Genomic DNA, 26,587 nt, shown 5'->3' with positions numbered 1-26,587 from the left:
AACTGGGTTATGTCTCGCTGATTTGTAGCATACAAATATCTTGGTGAGTAACATGCAGTGACGTGCAGTGAGCTCTAGGTTTGGGTAGGCAGGCAGTCGCAAATTGAGACGCACATACCAATTACAAATTTTTGTGTCGGCAGGCGAGTGTACAACCTATCCTAGGGTGACCATATTTTCATTTCCAAAAAAAGAGGACACTCAGCCTGACCTTGAGATACTTGAAACTCAGATACAAGATGCCATACATTCAAACTATTTTAACATATGCCTCCTCTGTATGGGTAGAAAATAAAACAAAAATCATTACTCTCTTTTTAAGTCTTACATTATTTGCACCGCAATTTTTTTTTTATTTCAAGCGGGGTTTGTACCCGTCGCCTCCGGTGCGGCAGCTCAACATTTGCCACTCAGCTTAAGTTCTGGGCCACCGTCAGCCAGTCACAGTAAACGTTGCAGTGCACTCTGCCTCCCATTTGCTTCACAACGAAAAACAGGCAATTTCGAACCCACCTGGACGAATGTAATAAGGTGAATAGCTCCCTGTAAAACAGCCTAATTCCTCACAAAATCAAGCTAACAATATCAATAGCAATGCCAAACACCATGTAAAGTGAAACAGCCAGTTAATTGAAGCACATCCACAAAACCAATCTTTCCTTTTTCACCATTCTTTGTGAAAAGTACAAATAATTCTTTGTCCCTTACTTTGCTGAATATCCGGTATCTAAAGCGTTGGTCTCCCATCCTTCAAAATATGGCGTTTTCCCTAAAAAAAAGGCGTATAAAAATAGTTTTATATTCTCCAGAGTGGCGTCATCTTACCGCTTTGCTGTGCACTAAGTGTGTTTTGAATTCACGAATGCACTGTGCGAACGTACGTTCGCATAAGAATAATCCAGCAACGTAAAAAAGCTGCGTAGCGATCTGCTTATTTGCGTAAAGGACTTTTCTACTGGGAAACTGAACACGCATTGCTATGCGGACAGGGCTGGGAAAAGCACAGTAGCGGTGTGCCTTCAGGAGGATAATTTCTGCAGCATTTTTACCTGTAGGCCAGACAAAGTAATGAGTAATTTTTAATTGACGTATGAAAATCACCAAATTTTGTCACGTTTAAACTTGTAGGTAGTGTAGGCTTTCTAAAATGAAATAAATTATTAAAATAAATAGAAAAAGCCGAACAGTTTCAACTTTCATTTTAGCCTGGGGCAGGCAGTGCCTGCCTTGCCTATCCTGACCGCACGTCACTGGTAACATGCACAATAGCACGGGTTGAAAAGAAGAAAGCAGTGCACTAAAACAGAAAATAAATGTGTGACAATGCGAGAAGAAATTGTTTAATCACTAATGACTAGCCATTTGTGGCTTAGGTAATTTATTTGTTTAGTGGTTAGTAGCAAAAATTTAATACTTGATCAAGGGTTGCCCCAGGCAAAGAAAGAGTGTGTCATGGTGCAGTTTTGGAAAATATAATGCCAAGTCGGGCAGTGATCCACCAAATCCAGCAAAAGATGATGTGATGAATAAGCCTTACGGTGTGTGGCTTTGTGTTTGACATGACTGCTGCATTTCTGCTACCAAATCGACTGGAGTTCAACAGTAGTGTGCATGTCATGAATTTTTAATCAAAAGCTTAAGACAGGCAGTATTGATCAGCTTTATTCAAGATCTGTGTGACATTTCCATGGTAAACTATATACGGTATAACATTTCAGTGGTTATTTGTTAATATGTGTGCATCAGTTTATATATGAGTGGAACCTCAAAGTGACGAGTATCAAATTTAAAATGTGATCTTGTCCCGTGTGATTGCCTGGTGTGGGACTACTGTAGTAATGCCTTCTGTTTGACTTCAGTATACATCACTTGGATTACACACAAATGTCACTGCCATGCACTGTACACACACACACACACAGTCCATGTCTGTCACCAGCAATGCTGAGGTGATGCACAGAGGATTATCTTCTCTTCTGTTAGTCTGCTTATCACACTCAGCGTGACTGTATGTATATGTGTGTGTTTGTGTTTGTGTGTGTGTGGGTGGGTCGGTGTCTGTATGCATGTGTGAGTGCTATGAAACAGTTATTAAGTAGATTATTAACTGCTCAGCTAGGCTTTCACTTATAAACTTGTGGAAAGATGATCTGTCTCGGTGAAATCTTGAGTACTATTGCTTGCTAAAGATGTAGCATTTGTCAAGCTTCCTTGAGTTATGGATTACAGTGATGAAACACACAGAAGGGAATTTTGTTTCTATGTAACGGTGCATATGAAAATCATCAGGTTTGTGGGAACAATAATCGATAAATAAAAGGTAAAAAAAAGACGTTGCTGTAGAGGTGCAATGCACACAATATGTAGTTTGTTAGTAGATTATTATCTGCTCAGCTAGGCTTTCACTTATAAACTTGTGGAAAGATGATCTGTCTCGGTGAAATCTTGAGTACTATTGCTTGCTAAAGATGTAGCATTTGTCAAGCTTCCTTGAGTTATGGATTACAGTGATGAAACACACAGAAGGGAATTTTGTTTCGATGTAACGGTGCATATGAAAATACCCCCCATCATCGGGTTTGTGGGAACAAGAATCGATAAATAAAAGGTAAAAAAAAAAGACGTTGCTGTAGTGGTGCAATGCACACAATATGTAGTTTGCACACTTGAGATGCATAATGCAGTAAGGCAAGGGAACATTGCTTCTCCTGGAGGGATAAAGATGACGAGCAGAGGACCAAAGATTGTAAAGTTAAATAAAAGAAGGATAGATGTGAGTATTATGAGCCTGAGAGCCATGACTGTAGTCTTTGTCATCACCCCTCCCCCCATTGGTTCCTTCTGTCCTCCCACTCTGACTTATCTGACTTTCTCTCACTCCAGGCTTTTTATTCCCTCCCTCTTTCTCCACTTTTTTGGTTACTTTGTTAGTTTGAGAAATTATGCTCACTGACCGTGACATTGGTAAAGCGATCCCCCCAAAAAATCTTGTCTGGTGAAATTATGACGATTGTCTTGTGACGATTGGGTGAGATGAAATTATGGCCAACCTTAAATTTGCTAGACGGACATTAACTGCATCTTAAACAACTGCTGCTTAGAGAGGCATTAATGACAAAAATAGTTGGACAATATCAACTAATTCAACCAAAACAAATGAAAAAGAAACATGCCAATGATTAATTAATTAATTAGCGCGAACACACGTCCTTGTCTTCCAAAACATGTTGACTTTTTTGCATCCTGTCTGGGCGTCCAGGGGTGTTTAATGAATTCATTAAAATTAAACTGGATCAATTAGCATATGTTCAGTTTGATTGACGCTTGAACGCAAGGGTTATAGGGGGGGAAAGACGGGTTTTGTTTGTGTGTGTGTGTGTGGGGGGTAATTATTGTTGCGCTCTTTTTGTCTTTTTTTTTTATAGAAAAAAGTAGGTCAGCTTTATGTACTTTACTTACTACAGCTTTTATCTTTCCTTTATAGTAGAGTGTGCAGACCACCATCACCAACAGTTTTTTTGGGGGGTTGGGGGGGGGGGGGGGTGTTCTTACCTCATTTGAAGTCATGTCTTCCTTTGTCAACTATGGCTGTTGCTTTAAGATCGTGCACGTACTCTCACGCACACCAGAGGTGGAATTTGTGAGTAAAAAAGTGACAAACTGCACAAAGATCCTTTAAGTAGGGCTGCTAGATTATGAAGGAAATATTAATCACGATTAATTTGGAAATAATTGCAATCACGATTAGGACAATCATTAGTTTTTTGGAACAATACAAAAAAATGTTTAATGTAAAAAAATATTAAGTAAATACATTTTCCTTGAAACACTATAATTATGCAAACAAGATTTATTAAATCAGTCAGCTTACAATAAAAAAGGTGCAAATATATCAATTTAAACAACCCCAAATTAGTATTAATAATCTTATTTTTGTTTAGGATTCTGCCAAATTTGTAATTGTGGATTGTAATAATTGAAATTGTAATTGAATTCCGATTAATTGCACAGCCCTACATTTAAGTATCTCAAGGTGGAGCCACGAGTCCTCTTTTTTGGAAATCGATATATGGTGAAATTAATACTATTCTAGTTTGAAGAAAGTCCCAGGTAACGAGTGTTGTTACTGAAGATGCACTTTTGCATATTATCCTGGTTTATTTATAGGCAAAAATGAGTGTGCAGTTAATTAACCCCCACCCCCAATTTAAACAAAAAAATGCCTGGTCAAGCTTATTGTGAATGTGTGTGGGTGGTGACTGATTCCCTGGGCCAAAGTAGGGCAGGAGAGCCTGGCATCACCTCGCTTTTCTGCTGCATGAGTGACCCGAGGAAACAGCGCGTGCTTGTGTGCGTGTGTGTGCCTTAAAGCAAACTGCTGTCAGAGTGGGAGGAGCAACCACAGTGAAGAAGAGAGCCAACAAGAGGAGCACAATCGAGAGAGAGCCTTAGCATCTGTTGTTTCTGTAGCAGCCGAGCGGCACCTGAACAATTTTTAAATACACAAATTGTTTTTCTTTTGCATATCTACTTTCATTTCTTTCCCCATCGGGCATGCCCACATATGGGGGTGCTCTGAACTACTTGTCTTTTTTTTTATGTACACTTGTGTTGTATCTGGCTTTTCCTCACATTCACATCCTGGGACTCTACCACTGACACTGATCTAAAAGCCCCTTCATCAGCATCGTAGCGCACGGAAGCCAAGCCTGCCATCAGCATGTGAGTAGAGCAGATACAGAGTTGAAAGAGACAAAAGCTGAACTGACTTGCTATCTTAGTGAGTTACACGCCAACATCGAAAAGAAAATTTCATTTTTGCTTCTACCTTTTTGATTTTGCAGTGACTTTTACAGGTTTAGCAGAGAGTCAATGTCATCTTTGTTCTAATCTATCATTCTTTCTCTCTTGTGAGAGTCCGTAAAAACACTTCCAGGACTGTGGTCCAGTGGCTAAAAGCATTGTCAGTGATGTTGAAACACTGTTGGTTTAGTATAAACAGTCACATTTGCTCTTCTTTTTTTCTCTGCTCCACTGGTCCGATTCTAACTGTACATTACTGCCACACTCACACCATCATGTTCAAACACTCAGCCTCTTAGAATACAATGGTTAGCGCACCTCTGACTTTCTCCTTGAGTTGATTTCTTGAACGTATGAGTTTCACTATTGTCTCTGTTTTGCACAAACATAACCTGGAATTGAATAATTACAATCATCTTGTCTGCTGCTCATGATTTTTGTTTATTTAGAAAGTTTTACGCTCATTTTGCATTTAGTGCATGATATAACAATTCTGTCTGACTTGATTCTGTTTTGTGTTCTTTACGCTGTGTATCGTTTTTTCCATCTTGCTTTAAATCCCATGATATTGTTTTCAGGCAGTATGGTCCGAGACAGATAATGTGTCTGTTAATTCAATGGTGTGAAGAAAAAAGACCTAATCTCATGATGTAAGATTGAAGGTGATAGACTGAGGTCAATGATGGGGGGGAAAAAAAAAAATCTTGATTCCCATTTAAAGGTCACTTCCGTTGTCTTGAATTCAGTTCTCCATTTAATTCATGCTCCTATTATTATGCACTTGCATGGAATATTCTGCATGAATTTTAGCATGAATCACTATCTTCCTTAAAATGTGGCAGGAGGATGATGATTTAATGTGTAAGAGGGGTGGGCAGGGGTGTGTGGGTGGGGGGGGGGGGCAAAATTAGAAAGGTTCTGAATATCTTTGGTTTGTGTTTGTGTGTATATGTGTTTCCTTCCTGTTAGTTGTGCACCTCAAGTGTAATTTGAATTACCATGGCTTTGATTGGATTCTGTCCACCGTAATGATTCAGTAACATACACACAGCCCCATTTATCAAAAATCGTCTTGCAGGCTTTTTGCCAGTGGCATTGTGATCATGTATGGTGTTCAGAAGACATGTTTTCAACTGTGATCACATAAGTCATATATTACTGTAAAGAAGGTACAGCCAATACAAACAATTATATCACTGTATATGTTGCATGAATAGACACATTACAGAGTTGTTATTGGTTTTGACAGTCACAGATTATCCATTTGAATGATAACTCAGACCTTTGGGTGGACCTTTGGATGTTGTCTCGTGCATGTGTTGGTCTGTCCCAGGCAGTCGGTTTTTCCTTCAACATTCCCCCCCCAAAAAAGTAAGATTGGATTTTATGAATACAGCACTTAACATTTAGCCTGGAAACCAGACTCATCGCTGTACCATTGAGTGAGTCTGAGTCACTAATCAAGCGCATTTCTGAGGTGGGGCAAACCTAACCAAACAGAAAGAACCAGTCAGCGAAGAGCAGAAGTTACGTCTTCTGGGAAGTTCCTACGTATTTTGACCTTGTGTAGTTGCTGTAGTTGGCGGACAAATATAGCCGACATTGAAATGTGCATGTTGCGCTTCTCCCAGATTTATTGGTGGCATTTTGATTTTTGATTTGATTGTTTTATTAAACATTTAAACATATTACAAGATATGAAAATAAAATTGAAAGAAAGAAAAGAATCAATAGATGTTTTAGTTCAACGCAGTTTACATGTTCAAACGAGTAGGAAGAAGTACAAGAATTTATCTAGTCCTATCCCATATTGCCCATAATATGTTAATACACTAATAGGTTATTCATTTGCAATTACTGTATATATCCACAAATAAATAAAAAAAATTGGGGGGGGGGGGGTCATTTTTTAACACTAGTTTTAAACCTCTTTTTGAACACCGCACGAGATTCACACTTTTCAGTTGTTCCATAAATGGATAACCTTTTGCAGAACCACTCATTTGCTTTATTTTTGTTCTTGTAATTTTTTGAATTGACTTGTGTCTCTTAACTTATAACAACAACCCTGTCTGGTCTTGAACAGCCTCTGGATACTGTGGCAAAGTTGATTATTGCATTTTGTACATTGTGAGTGCTGTTTTTTAGTTTGACTAAGTCGTAGAATTTGAGAGTTTAATTTTATAAATAATGAATTGGTTTGTTCTATATAATTGGAACGGTTAAATAACTCGTATAGCTATTTTTTGTGGCTTGAAGGCGGACTGAATATTGGTTGTGTATTACCTCATATCTCCTAGGGATGTAACGATATCCAAACATCACGATACGATATTATTCAATTCAATTTATTTAATTCATTTGTGAAAGAAAAAAGACAATATAGAGCAATATTTAAATTCAAAGTAAAGTAAAAGCAATGAAAGGGGACATAAATAAGTAAAATTTGTTTTGTCTGCCCCTGATCAACACAAAAAAACAACAACAAAAACAAAATGAATGACAGCAAGCGGTGAAGACTCTTTCAGTATAACAATTATACAAAAAAATTCTAAAACTGTGTGTCCTTGTGCTATATATATATTTGCAATAACTGTGCTGGGAAGATTTTGTTTTACAATCCAGATTTTTCCACAGACTGACACCTTGAGTTGAAATACATCGTTCTTTTTGTTTTGTTCTATGTTTAGGTTTGGAAAAAAATGTCTGTTCCTCTTAAGTTGTACTCACTTTCCCTTTTTATTAATATGGTTTGTATATTAACTGGTAAAATTTCATGATGGGCTTTATACAATAGTTTAAGGCAGTTAAACTCCATAAACTTATTAAATTTTAAAGTTTTTAGTCGTATAAATAATGGGTTAGTGTGGTCTCTGTAACCACAACCGTAAACGTTTTTGTAAAAGAAAGATAGATTGAGTGTAGGTTTTGGCTGCACACCCCCACACTTCAATGCAATAGGTCAGGTATGGAACAATCAATTAATTATATAACAATAACAAAGCATTCTTTAACCTTGAGTAACACGGCTAAGGTTTGTGACACCTTGGATTTGGCATATTATTTGGATTTGGCCGTTATCGTTACATCTCTAATATCTCCACACAATAAGTCAGGTATGGCAGTAATAATGAACAGTATTATGTGTATAATCATTCTTTATTTAGGAGATCTTTGTTTTGATAAAGTATACCTTAAGTTTTGGATATTTTTCTTTTAACATTTTCTATATAAGAATTCCAGCATAGTTTTGCAACAATTACAACGGCAAGAAATATTTAGGGATGTCCTGATCACACTTTTTTGGACCCGAGTCCGAGTCACCTCATTTTGAGATCGGCCGATTCCGAGTCCCGATCCGATACCTCTGCCTTTTATTTCGGGGGGGGTTATTTATTTTAAACAAAACTACCTCAACACCTTTATATGGTGAGTGTACAGTGGTTAAATCACTTTTTTTTTTGGCACATCTATGAGTTACTCAAAGGGCTATTATTAACCAGTATATACATTTTTCACAAGATCTTTATTTTTGAGAACCTACTGTAGCCGTTTTAAAGCATGCTACTTAACACAAATTGATGGGCTAACCTAATGTTGATTTACTTAAAAAAATACAGTATATATGTGTGTGTGAAACAACAAACAAATAGCTGCATTTGAAGAGCAAGCAAGCAAAATGTATTGTAACATCTTGCAAGAACGCCACCAGCAAATGTTGGTTGGGATATCACCCTTTTATTTTTCTCAACAAACGCCACTGTTGGCCGTAGCCGACGCCGGAAAACAGATTACAACTCACGAGGCCATCAGAATTACTGAATTACTCTGAATTATGGCTATCACTACTGAACATTTTTAAAATTGATTATTGTATCTATTATTCGATCAGTTAAACAAATAATTGGATAAACTTTAATTTTCCATTGAAGGGTATTTCAAAACCACTTTTCCACTTACCTGTTTACTAACCTATTGTTATTTATTTGGTATTGTTTAGTGATAACAACAACAAAAAACAACTAAACAACAATTAAGCAATATACCTTGAGAGGAGCTGATATTGTACTCACCAACCTTTTTGAAACTGATGAACTAATAGGCATTAATGTGAATGTATCTTTTAAATGAAGAGACCAAAATGACACGTTCATGCAATTATTCGAAATGATGGATCCACAGAGAGTTTGTGCAGTGGCTTGTTGCGCTTTAGTGTGTAAGCAATTCACTGCTCTTTGCATTGATTGGCCAACTGGTAGCTCACTTGCTATTTATTGCTAGACATTCAGCTTGAATGGGGAAACAGTTGCTCACTGCTGTTTAAAATTGTATTCTCGTTTGAACAGGAAACACATTTGCATCAGTTGAGAGGATGAATAATCACATTTTGATGTTGTATTATTGTACGTATGTGTTCAAATGGATGAAAATGAATTCCAGTGGGGTTTGTTTTGTTTCATTCTAGGCTACGGGCAAATTTGAGAGGAAAAAACACTCCAGTGATCTGCTACTTGAACATCCCTGTGTGGATTCAGTATCCATGTATTATGTTCACATTTGTCTACTGTATCTAGTGGTGATACATGGCATCCCATGTTCTGATTATTACATCTAATGTACAGTACATACCTATTCTGATTGACTGGTTGTCCCAAAACTCACTAACAAAATCTCAACATGCCTTCCTTCTATGTGTGTGTGTGTGCAGAATACAGTCGTTTCGAGGCAAAGATCCATGACCTGAGGGAACAGATGATGACCAGCAGTGTCAGTTCCAGCTCCACGTCACTCCGATCCACTCAAAAACGCACACTTTACGTCAGGTAATGCACAACATAATGGCCCTCATTGTGTCATTGTCGCGCATCTCATCAACAGATATGATAATTATTGTGATATGGTGGGAAAACTTCAGGGTATTATACTCAGGCCCCATCCAGACGGAAGCAAAGCCGGCTTCGTTCCTCAAACAAATCTCGTACACTCAGAAGCATTTCAAGGCTTGCGTGTGTCCAAAAGAAGACGCTGAGGGCGTTTAACGGCTGTAATGTATATGCCAAGTCATGGAGTGGCGCTGTAGCGCAGCCACGGGGAGTTAACGGAAAGCGTAGAAGAAGAATCAGCGAAGAAGACGAAAACTTTTTTTTCTAACTTTATTGCAATCTACAGAACAAACATGGCTTTGCATGTACCGAAACCACATGAAAAAGACGAACACAGGAGAAGTGACAATGGTGGGTGATTCAAGTACAACACCACTTGTTGAACGTGGGAATAAAGAAGCAAAATATTTTGCTGCATAAGCAAGCTAAGGAGACTGCGCAAAACGACTACGACACGGCTATCCGCTATTGTGGTTGACAGACTGATGGTTCGTGCGCAGTCACAAATTGCCGCATACGTCATCAATCTGAGACAACGCGTCGTCATCGAGCTGTGACCATTACGTCATCACTGGAGGAGTAACCTACATATGTTGTCCAGACGGATGCGTACGGGGAACGTTTTGAAATCTTTCCACTCTGGAGCCCGGTTTCAAAAGTGATCGATTTCAAGCTCCGAAATCGCGCCATCGTGTAGACGAACAGCCTAAACGGTAAGAAACTTGTGAGGATACATTGAAACTGGCTTTCATGTGGACGGGGCCTCAGGCTCACGAAGGTTAACGGTACAGGTAGGGCAGTGAAGAACTGAAAGACCTCTCTTTATCTTGCCGGCCGAGTACTTCTCCATTGGCTTTCGTAGTTTCTGTGCATATTTGGGAAAAAGACCAGGACCAGACCAGCACTGAGTCCCCAGTTCAGCACACAGAGCGAGGCAAGACCATGGCCACGGCCCACCAAGGCTACGAAGCAGAGGGCTTCCTCTGAGGAAACAAAATTGTAGACTATTGCTAAAATATATTCAGCAAGTAAACCGAGCGATTGTCTCACAACATGATGGTTGCGGGTTCTATCCTCAGCCCTTGTGACCATGTTGACGTCTCCTTGAGCAAGTCACTGAACCGCCAGTTGCTCCTGATGCTGTGTCATCAGAAGGTGAATGTGGAGAGTGTTAAAGTGTACCTCAAAGGTCGAAAAGTGCTATACAAGTGAAAACCCATTGATGCTAACTAAACATTACGAACAGAAAACATACAGAGGTCAAAGGGCGCAAGATTTGTGCCTATAAAAACAATACTTGCAATATAGCAAAATAAGAATAAACAAAATATTGAGGACCAGGGTTGCCTCCCCCTGTTATAGACAATGAGCAAGAGGATGTTCTTGGCCTGTGTTAAAATTAAAACGGAACATAGCAGCATGTGTAAATGGAAAATTACAAGTATGGAGGATTTGGATTTGTTATTATATGTGGGTTTGATTTACTGCTTGTCATAAACTGTATTCTAATGTTAAACTGCCAGTTGTGTACAACAATGTCAACCAAAAAAAAAAAGTTCAATCATGTATTCCTGTTAAACATTGCTGCGATACATTTTTCTTGACTATTTTCATTAGAGCTGACAGATTCCTGTATGTTCTTTTAAATTACTAGAATATTATTGATTTGAATTTGATTTGAAGTTATATTGACATTGACGTTAATTATACACGTCTCAAGCAATGTAACATAATACCAAAAACAATTAAGTCATCACTATTAACAAATACAATAGGAACTTGATCAAGAATGCTTTGATTAAATTCTGTCACTTACAGCATGCTGACTCAGTACTAAATGTATTGTACACTAACTGTATTTTATTTTATACTGTACTGTATGTTGTATTTCACAGCACACATAGACCTAAATCACACATATGCAGGCATGCCAGGAGAGATGTCAGAGTAAAAGAGGATCTCAAACAGTGCCGCACCTCTCGAGTTTGGGGGTGGATCGGGTGCCTTGCTCAAGGACACTCGACAATAGGAGTCACGTAAACCGGCATGTAGTTGCCATTTTTTACATTTTTCTGCAGCGTGGCGAGAACGGTGGCCCCCTGGCTCCAAATGAAGTCCTTGCAGATGAGCTCATGATAAATATTTCATTCAAAATCCTTCAAATATATGGAGATTTTAAAATATTTGTAGAGTATAGCTACCTCTCTGTCTGTCTCTCTTGATTTCCCCTTCTCCGTCTCTGCTCTGTTTTATTAATGAAGACAGTGGGGACTTTAGGGGATGCCTGTTATTTCAGCTCTACTTTGCACTCACACACACATTGCTGCCCTATTTTTCCAGGTTGTTTCCCTGTGGACGGGTTTGGAATTCTGTGGTGGCTCACAAAGACAGATCATCATTCAGCCATGCACACACATACACACAGACTGTCGGCACACACAGCACAAAGAGACAGATATGTACAGTGCATCCTCCAGCGGTTGTATTGATTGTTATCAATCAAAATAATCTTATTTAGACAAAAAATATTGTTATTTTAAAAGATTTTAAGTGATTTTAAAACTATTATAATTGGTATCATATAGCAGATTTGTGCGCTAATGCTTAATGCTAATCTACAGCTTTCACGTCATAGAATCTTGTTGAGGCATGGGCTCGCACACCTGATCATTTTTGTCACTTAATGATTTTTATTCTTTTGATTTTGTTCTCTCTTGCAAAAAGTAACAGAGTACAACTCACGATGTTTTTGCAACTAAATGCATCCGTCTAATTATGTACCTCCATGTTTGCTTGCAGAGCGCTGTTCGACTATGACGGAAGTGCATCAGAATTGAGCTCACCAAATCAGACTCTGCCTTTCCGTTTTGGCGACATCCTTCATGTGAGCAGTGCTGGTGAAGAAGAGTGGTGGCCTGCGCGTCACCTTAGCCCACCACCCTCAAACTGCCCAGAGGTTGGAGTCATCCCCAGCCGTAGAAGGTTGGTTTAAAGTGTGAGATGTGGCTAAGGGGCGAATGCCGGTCAATTGACAGCAAGTTCCTGGATATTATGTCTTCTTTGCTACCATACCAGTCATCCAACATTCAGAGTTCCTGCATTACCTAGAAAACCTGAAATTGAAGATGTGAAAAATTTGAAGAAAAATTGCTTGGTGTCAAGATTTGAGTACATTTAATCCTTGATTAATAGTGATTACCAGTAGGTCCGACCTGGTATGATATGTGTCATTAGGAATGTAACGATATCCAAACACCGCAATACAATACTATCACGATACGATAATTATAACAATATTGTGGGGAAGATGGCGATATTAAAAAAAGGTCACGATATTGTAAAAAAATAATAATAATAGATCATAATATATTGTAAAAATAAATAAAAATAGCTCATACTAAAAAAAAAGCACAATATTGTGCTTTTGTACATAACAGCAACACTTAATATTGAGGCACTTACTTGCTAATGTACGCACACATTGAGTTCCTCCACACGCAGTTCACAAGCATATTACATTACCCTTTGTTGAGTATATTTGTTAAAATTATTGGCAAAGCCATGTTAAATAGCGTGAATAAACTTGGCAAATTGGCAAATGAGCGTGCCTGCGGGCACAGGAATGTTTTGCGCAAAATAAAGAGGTCAGTGAGTTCTCAGCAGAGTAGCGAATGGGTGTGCTTTCTTTTCTCTCGTAACTGCTAATAGCTATTAGCTAACCAGTTTGGCGACGGTTAACAGTACGGACTGCTGCAGAGATGTCCAGTCTGACGATTAGCATGGATTTTAAACATATAAAAGGCCAAAACATGAAAAATATAACTTCCGTTTGCATTCTCATGGGGGATCTACAAAGTTGTTAAATCAGAGGTATATGTTCCTGGTCAAGGTTGATGTCCCACATCCTTTTTCACAGGGCAGAGAAAAAGGAGAGGTCAAGGTTAAAGACAACCTGCGTAATGAAGACTCAGGATAGATCGGTGAGTACCAACTTATCAAATAGGCATGTTGTCCTCCTGTAAAATCATAGCTGAAAAGAACACAAACAAGCTGTGAAATGTTGAGACAGAATAAATACTTGAAGTTCATGGGTGAAGCATCCTAATGCTTTCATTAAAATGACTTTATGAAATGATGTGATGATAGGGCGTGGCCCCCTGAGTCTAACACCTGCTATTGATATCTCAGGCGTCAGCTCTCTTTCACACCATCGCCGTTTTCCTCACACTTTGGGGAGGGGGTGGGGGGCAGCTCCCCTTTGTGAAGAGCTGCTCATAAAAAAAAAAAAATCTAAAACCTTCCCTTCAATTTTCTTGTGCATGTGTGTTTTTGCAAGCAAGAGGAAGCATGAGCTGTATAGGGATCTGTTGTGATAATCCACTAAATCTCTTTATTTCTCTGCTTCTCTGTGCAGGATCAAGATGAAAGGGGTAAGTAAATGTGTTATTAGTGAACCCTGTTGGCCAGTGTGCTTTACATCATATCTATTCCCACGAACACTGATATATTTTTAATTTCACCCACATTTGGATATTCACTTGAAACTCCTCCTCCTTGCCGTGTGTACACAGTGTGACCGAGCTAAAATTGTCTATAGCCAAAAAGCAGCAACAGCAACACCACGCAGGCCGACTTCAAAGTAAAAGTCCACCAAGGCTATTGCATTGGCATCAATGTATTCTTTGTCAATGCTTTACTTTTTTTAAGTTAGCCTTGGTGTAGGGCAGCGTGTTACGCTGAGTATGTTTCCAACGTCATTGATATATCTGAATGGCGGGCTAAATCCATTAAGTGCTTTGCGCTGGTGTGCCTTCATAAAATATCGATGCTGCCCTTAGTATATCGATATATTTATTGCAAAAGAGAGCACAACAATATATTGCAATATCGATTTTTTTTCCCACCCCTAGTGAATATAACAGGGAAAAGGAATGTATTGAGGCTTGGCGAACTTGATGAAACACACAAAACTGAGATTATTATTACCCACATATACTCGATATGCACCAAACTTTGGATGTTGTAGCAACTGCAAAGGTGCACTCACAGTTGGCCGCTGGGTTTCACGTGGTTCACACAGTTGGAAGGTCCTTGCATGTTGCCAGGGGAGGAACATTAAAAAAATTCAATAAAAGAAAAAGAAGACAAAGTGGGGGGAAATTGTGGGCTTGGACTTTCTGCTATGTTTTGCAATCAAGGAAATGCTTTATTTGTGCTACTCACAATGGATTGTGTTTCTTTGAAGTAGAATGGAGGAAGTGTTGTTTATTGCTATTATTATTAGCAATAGTGTTCACAAGTTTGTCTCTTGGAGTCAATCAATTGATTCTGCAAGTGATTCAATTAGCCCTATAAAGCCTGAACCGTGAAATATATGAGAGAAAATTCCGATTCTTTGCAAATAGAGTATTTATTAGTCCTTTTGAACAAACAAACAAACAAACATTTAAATCAACATCCACATAGGACTTTTGATTTGTGTTATATTTGATACATCCGGTCACAATGCTTTAAATTTGTACATTTATAAATGTCAAAAATATAATAATAAACAGACATATTAAATATTAGTATTTCCCAAAATCAGAAAGACCATTTCCCACTATTAATACATATAGGTGTCTCTCCTTTCTCAATTGGGGTGATCTTGCAAGGTCACTGGAAAAGCCATCAGCTGAGTGAACCACAAAAGCAAAACCGCTCTGTAAGTTTTCAAAGTAACTCTAATTTAACTGTCGAGGAGAAGGTAGGTTTCCATGCGATGACGCTGTTGCCCCACACTTGAAAATCTGACGGGCCATTCTCTGAAAACGTTTTCGAATGTAGTCAAATAATTAAGTGAATATTTTTTGTATGTTTAATAGCAAATTGATAATCCTGCCTCAAGTGGAGGAGTCCAAGTATCTTGGGGTCTTGTTTACGAGTGAGAGCAGGATGGAGCAGCATATCGACATACGGACCTGTGCAGAGTCTGCTGTTATGCGGACTCCGATACTGTCGTGGAAAATATAGATCTCAGCCGAAAGGTGGAGCTCTCGATTTACCAGTCGATCTATGTTCCTACCCTCACCCATGGTCATTAGCCGTGGGGTCGTTACTGCAACAACAAGATCCGGGCTCTCCCTTAGAGATAGTTTGTGAAGTGCGGTCACCCGGGAAGGACTCAGAGTCAAGCCACTTCTCCTCCACATTGAGAGGAGCCAGATGAGGTGGCTCGGGCATCTGATTAGGATGCCTTCAAGACGCTTCCTTGGTGAGGGCATGTCTCACCAGGCCCCGGGGACAACCCAAGACACGCTGGAGAGACTGTCTGGGTACACCCTAGGATTCTCACAGAGGAGCTAGGCGAAGTGGCTGGAGAGAGGGAAGTCTGGGCCTCCCTACTAAAGCTGCTGCCCCCACGACCTAAACCCCGGATAAGCAGTAGTAAATGGATGAATTAATCATTTCTATTAACACTTATTCCCCAAACACGTGTATCAATGGTAAATTACCTCGAAAAAGGTGGCATTGGCGTTGTTACGTTGATATTACGGCAATGTCAGTATTTCTCAAACAGTATTTCCCAATGTTGTGGCGCTGCCTGGATGAATGTGAGCCCTTGGCATTCGCCTATATTTCCTATCGGGTGAGGCGTGCCCGGTGCCTCACTCAGTGCATGTGTGATGTTTGTCTTTGTGAGACTCTGCTTTTCCAGAGCCAAGCAGTAAATGCAAAAGTATGGAAATGGCAAGATTGTTTTTTTTTCTCTTTGCATTTAAATGTGTCCCTCACCTTTCTGTGTCCAATTAGCTGGCCCTGAAGAGACATTCTTAACCTACCAAGCAGTTATACAGCAGGAAGGTCAGTGATTTGTTCAAATTACATATAGACATATTTGAAGATACAACCCAATTGTTGTTGTTTTTTAATTTGACAGGTTTTTTTAACCTGTGCTTTTCTCAGCAGTGCTAGAATATGACGTAACGCTCAATCGCTGCCGGAGAGACTATTTTATATTTATTGCTTAGAATTTTTGTATGCAAATATTTATTGTAATTAATGACTGTACTACTTCATAAGATTAGGGTAACTAACCGAACTAGATGCCCTTGCTGAATGCAGAGTTGAGAGTAGTGCTGAAGGCTCGAACCGGGGTTCGTGTCTCCAGGGCACACGAAGCATCAGCACTCAGGGCAGCAAGAAGAGATCTGGCTGCAGGCATCAGGAGGATGAAATACTCCTTTGCTCAGAAAATTCAGGCCACTTCACCTACAATGACTCTCAGAGCATGTGGAAAGGAATTAAGTGCATGACAAAATACAACTAGTTCTTGAACCGCAAAACTGCAGGCCCTGACAACATCCCTGGGCGCCTACTGAGGGACTGTGCCCACCAGTTGACGGAAGTGCCAACAGGTATTTTCAACACCTCACTCCAACTAGCGTCTGTCCCAACCTGCCTAAAGGCTGCCTCCATCATCCCCGTTTCAGAAGTTGATCTTGGCGCAGATCAGTAACGCCATAGACGTCACTGTGGACTCTCACCACTGTGGCTACTGGACAAACCACTCCAATGGTGATGCCATCTCATCACTTGCCCACACAGCCCTTACCTACCTGAAAAGCAGGGACTCCTATGTCTGCTTGCTCTCCCTGGATTTCTCTTCTGCTTTCAACACCATCCCACAGAACCTGATGAAAAAAGCTGAAGATTCTGGGACTGAGTCCATCACTGGAGAACTGGGTCCTAGACTCCCTGACCAACAGACAATTGACTGTTCGGTTCCATAACACCATCTCCTCATCACTGTCTCCCCCAGGATGCTCGGCTGCAGAAAGGAAGGCTCTTCAAAGGACAGTAAAGGCTGCTCGGAAGATTGTAGGGAACAGGCTACCCCCAACCACAGACATCTTCACCATCAGATGCAGAAAAAGGGCTCTGTGTATCATCAAGGACCCCTTAGGCAGGAAGCTACAGAGCATCCGGACTCTCCGGAGCACGACCACCTGACTGAAAAAAAAAAAATCCAGAAGCTGTTAGACTGTTCAACTCGAAAAATGTTCTGTAGCCTCTTGTATGTCCTGAACACTAAAACCAAATTTTCAATTGTGGCAATGCATTGTGTTTTAAGCACAGTTTATAGATAACCCCACACATCTACAGTTTCTGTATCTGGGCCATCATTCAACTATACTTGATAGTCAATAGGAACATAGGAACATTTATTTTTGAAGTATCATGTTTTAAAATTCCATTGTCTAACTTAATTGTTATCATTTTACCATTTGTATCCTCAGTGAATTACACAAGACCCATTATTGTGCTTGGACCAATGAAAGATCGAGTCAATGATGATCTCATTTCTGAGTTCCCTGACAAATTTGGCTCCTGCGTTCCACGTGAGTATTAAAACTTTCAGATACATTTCAGTAGAAATCTGTATGAAATGCGCACCTAGGATTGACTTGAGTATAATTAACCTATTCACTGCCAACACAGCTAAAATGGATCTTTGACGTCTATAGCCGTTAATGGCAGTGAATGAGTTAAATGTGTTCATATTGATCGATTTAATATGACCATGTATGGTTAACATTGGTTAATATTTTAGTCTCCTTACCTAGAAATGAGTTTAATACTTCCAGTCTATCTGTTTACACCTCAGACACAACTCGGCCACGACGGGACTACGAAGTGGATGGCAGAGATTATCACTTTATGGCCTCTAGAGAGCTGATGGAACAAGAGATCCAGGAGCACAAGTTCATCGAGGCGGGGCAGTATAACAACCACCTGTATGGAACCAGTATACAGTCCGTTAGAGAAGTCGCTGACAAGGTAGGAAGCAAGTATGGAGGAGACAAAATGGCGAGATTTGAGACACAGCACAGAGGAAAAAGACGACAAATCGAATGGATTGATTAATGTAAAGTGAGAGCAGACGTCTCATTGCAGCTAACTCTTTGTGTCCTTCAGGGTAAACACTGTATACTGGATGTATCAGGAAACGCAATCAAGCGTCTGCAGCTGGCAGGCCTCTATCCCATCGCCATCTTCATCAGGCCACGCAATGTTGACAACATCCTGTAAGTGAAAAAGTGTCGTAAGGCTCTGGTTCTTATTGAGTGTACTGTTTTTGGAGTCAGAGTAGGTTGCTCTAACTACGTTAACAAAAAAGAAAAAGATAATAAGAAGAAAAATAATATTAGTACAGTACGTTGACTTACGAGTGCCTCAAGTTTTTGGGAGGTACGACCCCGTCATTCGGACAATTTTGCCTTCAAGTTTTTTTTTTGTTTCACTGCATTCTGGGAGTTTTTTCCCCTATTTTTTCACCAATTGTGGAAAACATAGTGAATGTTTATCAGTGTTTATTAGCGGTTTGGAAAAAATCTTGGTGACACAAATTATTTTTGAGCTTGCCATCAAGGCATTTCATTGTGTTTAAAAAGACTGATTGAAATGAACATGCTTTACATTGACACTGGGACTTGTGTGTGTTTCTCCAGAGAGATGAATAAGCGTTTTACTGAGGACCAGGCAAGAAAATCCTATGACAGAGCTGTCAAACTGGAGCAGGAATTCACAGAATATTTCACTGGTGAGACACCATTCACTGAAATAAATATTTCATGTAGTGTTTCACAAGGACTAACTTAATGTTACTTCTTATATTGAAATTACAGCTCATGTACTCAGCTCAACTGTATCATACTGCACCTCAATTTGAAATGCAAACCTTTCAAGGTTTACATATACAAACAGATGTTCAGAAGTTGGGAGGCAAACAATTTTATCTTTGTAATTTCACATTGACCAACATTAGGAAAATTCACGTCATGCAATTCATTCAAGGGTAAAATTCAAGTAAAATGCTAAAGGAATACATTACTCATTTAGCCAGTTTCAGCAGTAAGAAGTTTACATTTTGTCTAGAATAAATTTGATAACTTCATTTTTTTTCCATGTACAATTAATCCGTTTAAAAACAAATGTTGCCACTTGCCGTCGACTGAAAATGGCATCACATGCTCAGGGATCAGCTAATGGCTCATTTTGCAAAAGTCACAAGACCAAACCCAAAAAACAGGTGAGCCGTAATTGGTCATTCCCTCAGCCCGTGACACGCATGATATCACTTTCAGTCGACAGCAAGTGCAAAAATGTGTTTTTAAGGTATTAATTACACATGAAAAATAATGAAGTTGTCAAATTAATTCTAGACAAAATATCAACTCTTTATTGCTGAAAGTGACTAAACGAGTCAAGTATTCCTTTAAGAGTACGTGAGGGAACAGTAATGCTCCTGGGCACTCAAGGGCAAAACTGTCAGTGCTCAGGAAGTGAACTCTGGCACATCTTGTCCATTTTTCTTTTTTTTTGTGAGGGAAGAGAACATGCCGCAGATTGAACTGTGGACCTGATACATGAGAAGCACGTACTCCACCTCACATCTGCAACATTTGGACCTCGTAAAATGAATACAATCCTGAGGCAATTAAAACTAAATGTACAAGAACTCCTTTACAACCTGACAGATCTTTTATAAGACAGAAATTCAAGTGCATCTCAATAAATTAGAATACTGTGGAAAACTGAATTTATGTCACTAGTTTAATGCGCACAGAGAAAAATACTATGTGTTTATTTATTTAGGATTTTGACGATTATCGCTAATAGAAAACATAACCTAAAATTCACCCTCTCAAGAAGTTAGAATTTACATGAAAAAATATATATTTAAAAAATAAAAATTCTGTGGTAATTACAACAGCATATTAGAGCCACATATAAAAAAAAAATTTTTTTTAGAGTGTTTGGCAAATTTTCGAGAGAAAAAACATGTACATTTGCGACTATGGAGTAAATTTGCCACTATATAAAGTGAGTAGAAAACTCAGAAACTTATGAGAAATACACGTAGCGTACTACTCGGAAAATTGTGCCAATACTTTTCGGTCGGGCTTTCAAATAAGGAGATAGTAATGGCTTTAACCATATCATGTTATGCATTCGCTTTTTGAAGCGTTGTGTGCGGCCAGCGACAAAGACGCCTCACTTTGTAAAGGTCCACACCCTGAGGATCAAGCATTTAAGTTTATTTGTTAAAATGTATATTTATTTGTACATTTATGTTTCCAGAATTATTATTTACACATTCATACTTTTGGGTATTTATTTTGCACAATTAGCAAAGTTGATGTGTTTAATCTGCTGCTCTCCGTCACTCACTTGCTTTCGCCTAAAGTATGCTAGCTTCTGATTGTTTAGTGTTAGTCAGCTGATATGGGATCAGGAAGTGTTGTCGCTCTAGCTTCCGTGTCTAACAAGTAAAGTTTAAATTAACTAATTCACTCCCAGCCATTTTCACTGAAGCAACCCCCTTCGCTCCCGGCTGTTTTACTGGATTTTGACTGATTTGGCAAGGCCCACAGAAATGTGTTCTATTGCTACTATCTGTTTCCGTTTTGCAGCAATTAGCATTCAAGTTTCATCATTATTCACAAATCTATTAAGAAATGTGAGTAATTAGCTTTTTTTCAACATGGCCCCTGGTTGATCTCTTTTGCTCTGTTGCCACCTGCTGGCTGTTTGTGTAATAACTACCATTTCTTCAGCTGTTCTTTGCAGTTGAGAGGCTGCATCAAAGCCTTATGTATGCTCTAGCATACAAAAAAACATATCCAAATGAGTTAAGAATGAATCCGTCTCCATCCTGCCTTTTCATTTTATAAACAATGTCCGAATAACCACCAACGAATCCTCACATTAGACTAAAGCTACGCTACGTGTATTTCTTGTAGGTTTCCGTGTTTTTTTCTTGCAAATTTGCCACAATATTGCCCCCACCCTCTTAAAAACAAATATTTATACGTGGCCCTAATACGCCATCGTAGAAATTGGCCTCCTTCAATGAATGTTCCTATGGGTTTAATCAATGTATGAGTGTCACTTTTTGAATGTAACTATTCAAAAACAGTAATATAACTTTTCTATGACATCCAATCTTTAAAATTTTCAAAATTGGTATTCATGAAGTCATTCTGACCAATCAGTATTATCTGAGCAACAAGGATGGTTTGAGGGTTATGTTTACACGCCGAGGAATTGTCTGGCCTCTTGTTGGTTCATACATGTCATGAGGTAAATTTGAATGACATCTGCGGCCGCGGATAACCACAAGCTTTCTTCTAATACCAGACATGATGTTGTTTTTGCAAGGAAAGTACTTTGAGTCACAAAGTTTGATGTACTGTGGAGGAATGTACAAACTAAATTGATAAGGATTTGTTTTCTTAAGTGTACCTAAATGATTGTTGTTTTTGTTTTCCTTTGCAGCTTTTGTCCACGGCTCAACTCTCGAGGAAGTGTATTCGCAGGTGAAGCAGATAATCGAAGAGCAATCGGGTCCTTACATTTGGGTGCCCACTAAGGAGCGACTCTGAGTCAATGCGGTTCACGCTACCAACATTGGCAGCACAATTCGGCTTGTTTTCGCTCTTCCCCGCACATGCTGCATCTCCATGTTCTCTCACACACACAAACACACACACGGCCACAACGCTGGGCGAGGCTGAGACTGATCTGGAGATCGGGAATTCCTGCTGTGGGAGGAGCTTATGTCTTTCCAGCAGCCCACTTGTGAATCTTCCTACAGCTGGGTTCCTTAATGTTTAAGGACCATGTTCAAATCAATGAATGGAACATGTACCATTATCGGATTTATTGATTTCATTATTGTTGTAACGCTTGTTGTTGTTGTTGTTTTCATATTAACAAAGGGTAATGCATTCACATATGGGTTTGTAATGATAATATTGTCACCAAGAAGCAGACTTTTGCACGCTGTAGCTTTAAGAGCATGTTTATGGGAACAAAATCTTATTCCTCTTTCCTATTGTCACTGTCCTTCTTCATGGCATCAGTCCGCTTTGACACTCTTTCTCTGACTTTTCTACCTTCCGCTCTTATTCTACCACTTCTACCACCTGCCAGACTGCCTCAAGCTTAAATATGAGCTGATGGATTAAAGGTGCCATGGCATATTGGACTGAAGGGCCAAGATAGAAAACATATAGTACTGTATGATTACTGCTGAGAAATGTAGAAAGTATTGTTTAAAAAAGTTAAGAATAATGTTATGATTCGGTACGGTTTAATTGACATCCGTGACATGCAGAACGTTTCCAAAAAGAAAAAAGAAACGTGAAATTAGTCTGCATCCAAGTACCTATATTCATTCATTCAGTCCTCATTAGTGACAGGTAAGCATCCGGGCTGACTTTTGACTGGAGTACAGTTCAGTGGCATACTGTACTTGTTTGCTTGAGTCTTAATCCACAAATTTCTCTGCCTTTTCTGCTGTTCTTTGTCTTCATATGCAAAATTAAAAAAAAATAATAACAATAACCCGAGTCAATAAAATAATACTGCAGTTACAAGTCACTGCAAAGAACAATCTGTGATGACCTTTTGAACTATGGCCTACACCAAATTTGGCTTCCAGTCAACAAATCAAGCATACAGACAAAAGCATACAGACAAAAACATTAGATGATGATACCATCTGTATTCTTCTTGTGGATATGATTCCTTTCTTTGGACTATGTGATGTAAAGTGTACAAGAATTGGACAATTCTACCAATCACATCCAAATGGTCCTATTTGGAGAATGCTCAACGACGGGAGTATCGTATTGTTGTCCATGTAAACATAACCAGTGTCTCATGCCTTTCCATCCCTCCTCTCCATCAATTCACCACGTGGTGCACATTTATAAACGGCACCTTCACTGTTCGAAACGTCATTGTTGTATTGTTTTTTTGTGGTTGCACTAAATGGGGCTTGTTCCTTGTAACAAATTTGAACAGCATTGGAGATCTTTCAATATGTGGTTCACTTTTTTTTCTGTGACTGCCTTGTGAGTTTTAAAGGGTCACTTGGGTCATTTCTATAGCTTATTAGTAATATTCTATGGCTAAAAAGCAGTTATTCAAGACTTGGGGAAAAACAAACAAATTAACTGATTTATGCCTTTCAAGCCACAGAATGCATCAAAAGCGCCTGAGGCTTGCCACATGAATGACCGTCGCGCTGGTACATTACACTTACAGCATTTTCATCTCAAGGCACTCTCCCTATAAGAAACATCATACTGACTTGACAGCGTACTCCCATGTAATTGTTACATATCAATCCACACAAAATGGTGGAAGAAGCCACCATGATGTCACCCAGGGGTTCGTGAACTCCTTTCGAAGTTGACGATTTCAAAGATATTATTTGTTTACAAGAGGAATTCTCAGGGGATCTTATATATTGAATGATAGCATTGTTTGTAGTAGAGGTATGAGATCATGGAACATAACGATCTTTTTTATGAGTAGTTTTGTGTTGGGAGCGTTGTGTGTCTGATTGATGAAGTGTTTTGTACTTTGAGCGCTACGGTCGTGAATGAGGCTACTCTCAAATGACGCGCTTGTGTCTTATATGTGATTTGAAGTACTGAAATGCTTTTGGAAATGCAAGCCCCAGATGGACCTAATTGTTTGCCCCCAACCCTTTCCACCCCAAAGCTGACTGCCCAGAGACTTACACAGAAGCCGGTTCTGAGTTTGGAAAGCTAAAATGTTTCGCGTTCCTCACAGTATCTGAAGCTAATTTATATTTATGTCCATTAATAATTGTTGATTGCTTTAACAGAACTGGATTTTTTGTTTGATTCTTTTTAGCCAGGGGTTTATGCCACTGTCTGTTAGAGTTAAGCACTGATGCAAAGAATCTATTTCAGAGATGGATCTATATATATATATATATATATATAGATATAACATATGATGATGATATTTATCCCTGCGCTAACTGCCTATTTTGGTACAAAATAAATGTCTTTATTGAGATTTGTCCGTGTTGATATTGATCGTGTGACTGTATGAGCAATACACAAAGCAATGAAATGCATTGGTGCTTTGTAGGGGTGTTCAATACAGACCGATACCAGTACGAGTACTCAACTCAAGTCACCATCGTTACCAAGTACTAACACCACTAGTGCTTTTGATAGGCTACATAAGGCCATGAAGAAATGGCAGCCACTTAGTTCAAATAAAATCTTGTGCAACTTGTTCTCAACAAGACATTTGGAGTAAAAAAAGTAACACCTCGTGGTAGGAAGCTATCATAGCCAACGCAAGCATGGGTGAAACATGCAAACCTCATAGAGGTAAGGCCTGATTCAAAATTGGAACCTGGCCCGAACCTATGGAGGACCAAAACTGCTCAAAAGTTTGAGAACCTCTTGAGCAATTTGGACTTTCCAATTGTTTCAACCTGATTTTGTTGTTCAATCTGAACCATTACATTTTATATGTGTACAGGTGTAGGTTTATCAATTCAATGCATTGTTCTTTTTTTTTAATCAATTGTGTAGTCAAAACTTAATTAGGATCAGGTAGGACGAATTGGTAGCTAAATTAACCACTGATATGGACCAATGAAATGAGAGAGGTTTAGCGAAGAAATTGTGCGTCACTGACTGAAACAGAGACAAAAACATGTCACTTTAGTCTTACCCAGGTGAACCCATACAGGTCAGTCATGCTGAGAGGAAGAGAAATCTCTGGGGACCTCAAGAAGTGGGTAGTGACAGCTATAAAGTCATCTAAAAAAAATAGCTCCATCATTCCACTGTGAAGTAGATCATCTGCAACTAGAGAACATTGAAAATTACTACAATCCTGCCTAGAAGTGGATGACCTTCTAAAATATCAGCAAGACCCACAAGACAAATGATAATTCAAGTGAAAGCCAACCTGTGCATCACATTGAGGGATTTGCAGACCTCTTTTGCTGCATCTGGGACTCGTGCATGCTTCAACAATCAGAAGAAAAGTCAATCGACAAGGCTTAGAACAACAAGATTCATGTTCTGGATGTGCCTAGTCAAAATCCTGACTTAAATTCTTTCAAATGACTGTGGCGGGACCTGAAGCGGGCAGTTTATGCTAGACGCCCATCCAACCTCTCTCAATCGGCTGCATTTTGCAAGGAAGAGTGGCAAAAATCCCCCAAAGTAGATGTGAAAGACACTAAAGAAAATGTTTGGATGAAGTTCTCATTGCAAAAAGAGGTGCAACGTTCGATTAAGTGAGAGGTTCGCATACTTTTGCAACCATGAAATCTGAGTTTTTCTTAAATCAACAACATTTGTTTAAGAATGAATGACAATATTATCATTCTTTTTGTTCAAGTCCATTATTTTCTATGTCAGCTTTATAGATTTGGGTATGACTAAACATTTAATAAGGTTATTTTAATAAAATCTGCCCGTGCGGGATTTATTTTTTTAATAATATTTTTTATATCCGTTTTGATTTTCACTTTTAGTCATTTCGTTTTTTTGTTTTTTTTTGGCAGTTTTGGTCCTCCATATGGAACTCTTGGCTGAGGTAGGCATACTAACCACATGTTCCATCGTCCCACCCTGGGTAAGGTCTGTCTCTACCAAGTACTCATTTTGAGCATATCATTTGTAGGTTGATATTGCCAACATCCACTTATGAATGTACCTTACTTAGCAATGATTTGATAATAGAACAATGTCCAGTTAGAAGAAGAAAAAAAAGTCCTACAAGTATTCCTCCAGCTTATCTCGCTCGATCCCTCAAAAGGTATGAAGCCCAATGTTTACACGTTTACACTCCAATATCAGATGACGTGACGGTCAAGGAAGGAACATGGAAAAAAAATTGCCTGTAGGCATATTGCTGGTTGTGTGAGAGAGTTACATTTTGTTGTGTTTAAGTCAATGTACTGTTCACACGTGTAATTATTTCATATTGTACAATTTGAGTCAGCAACGTATATGAACCTGAGAGTCACTTCTGTGGTATTAATTAATGTGAAGGTCTACCACTTT

The 26,587-nt window shown here is 39.1% G+C and overlaps 1 protein-coding gene across 6 annotated transcripts in view; it reads left to right on the top strand.

Annotated features, from left to right (window-relative positions):
- The window catches only part of LOC147165202 (discs large homolog 1-like protein), a 127,316-nt gene extending 102,747 nt beyond the window's left edge, over positions 1-24,569 (top strand). For all 6 annotated transcript variants that reach the window (XM_086088314.1, XM_086088316.1, XM_086088315.1 and 3 more), the window contains 10 exons: positions 9,512-9,626; positions 12,486-12,668; positions 13,603-13,666; positions 14,101-14,116; positions 16,479-16,529; positions 17,966-18,067; positions 18,334-18,506; positions 18,645-18,754; positions 19,178-19,269; positions 22,008-24,569. In XM_086088314.1, coding sequence (XP_085944440.1) covers positions 9,512-9,626; positions 12,486-12,668; positions 13,603-13,666; positions 14,101-14,116; positions 16,479-16,529; positions 17,966-18,067; positions 18,334-18,506; positions 18,645-18,754; positions 19,178-19,269; positions 22,008-22,114 — 1,013 coding nt within the window. In that variant the 3' untranslated portion in view covers positions 22,115-24,569. The remainder of the gene's footprint in view (positions 1-9,511; positions 9,627-12,485; positions 12,669-13,602; positions 13,667-14,100; positions 14,117-16,478; positions 16,530-17,965; positions 18,068-18,333; positions 18,507-18,644; positions 18,755-19,177; positions 19,270-22,007) is intronic.
- The last annotated feature ends 2,018 nt before the right edge of the window (positions 24,570-26,587 follow it).

Source organism: Leptonotus elevatus, chromosome 11 (genome assembly GCF_054856555.1).
Source record: "Leptonotus elevatus isolate MCC_2025b chromosome 11, RoL_Lele_1.0, whole genome shotgun sequence".
Classification (NCBI taxonomy): Eukaryota; Metazoa; Chordata; class Actinopteri; order Syngnathiformes; family Syngnathidae; genus Leptonotus; species Leptonotus elevatus.
The sequence above is the reverse complement of the archived record's forward strand: the minus strand, read 5'-3'. Positions and strand labels throughout refer to the sequence as shown.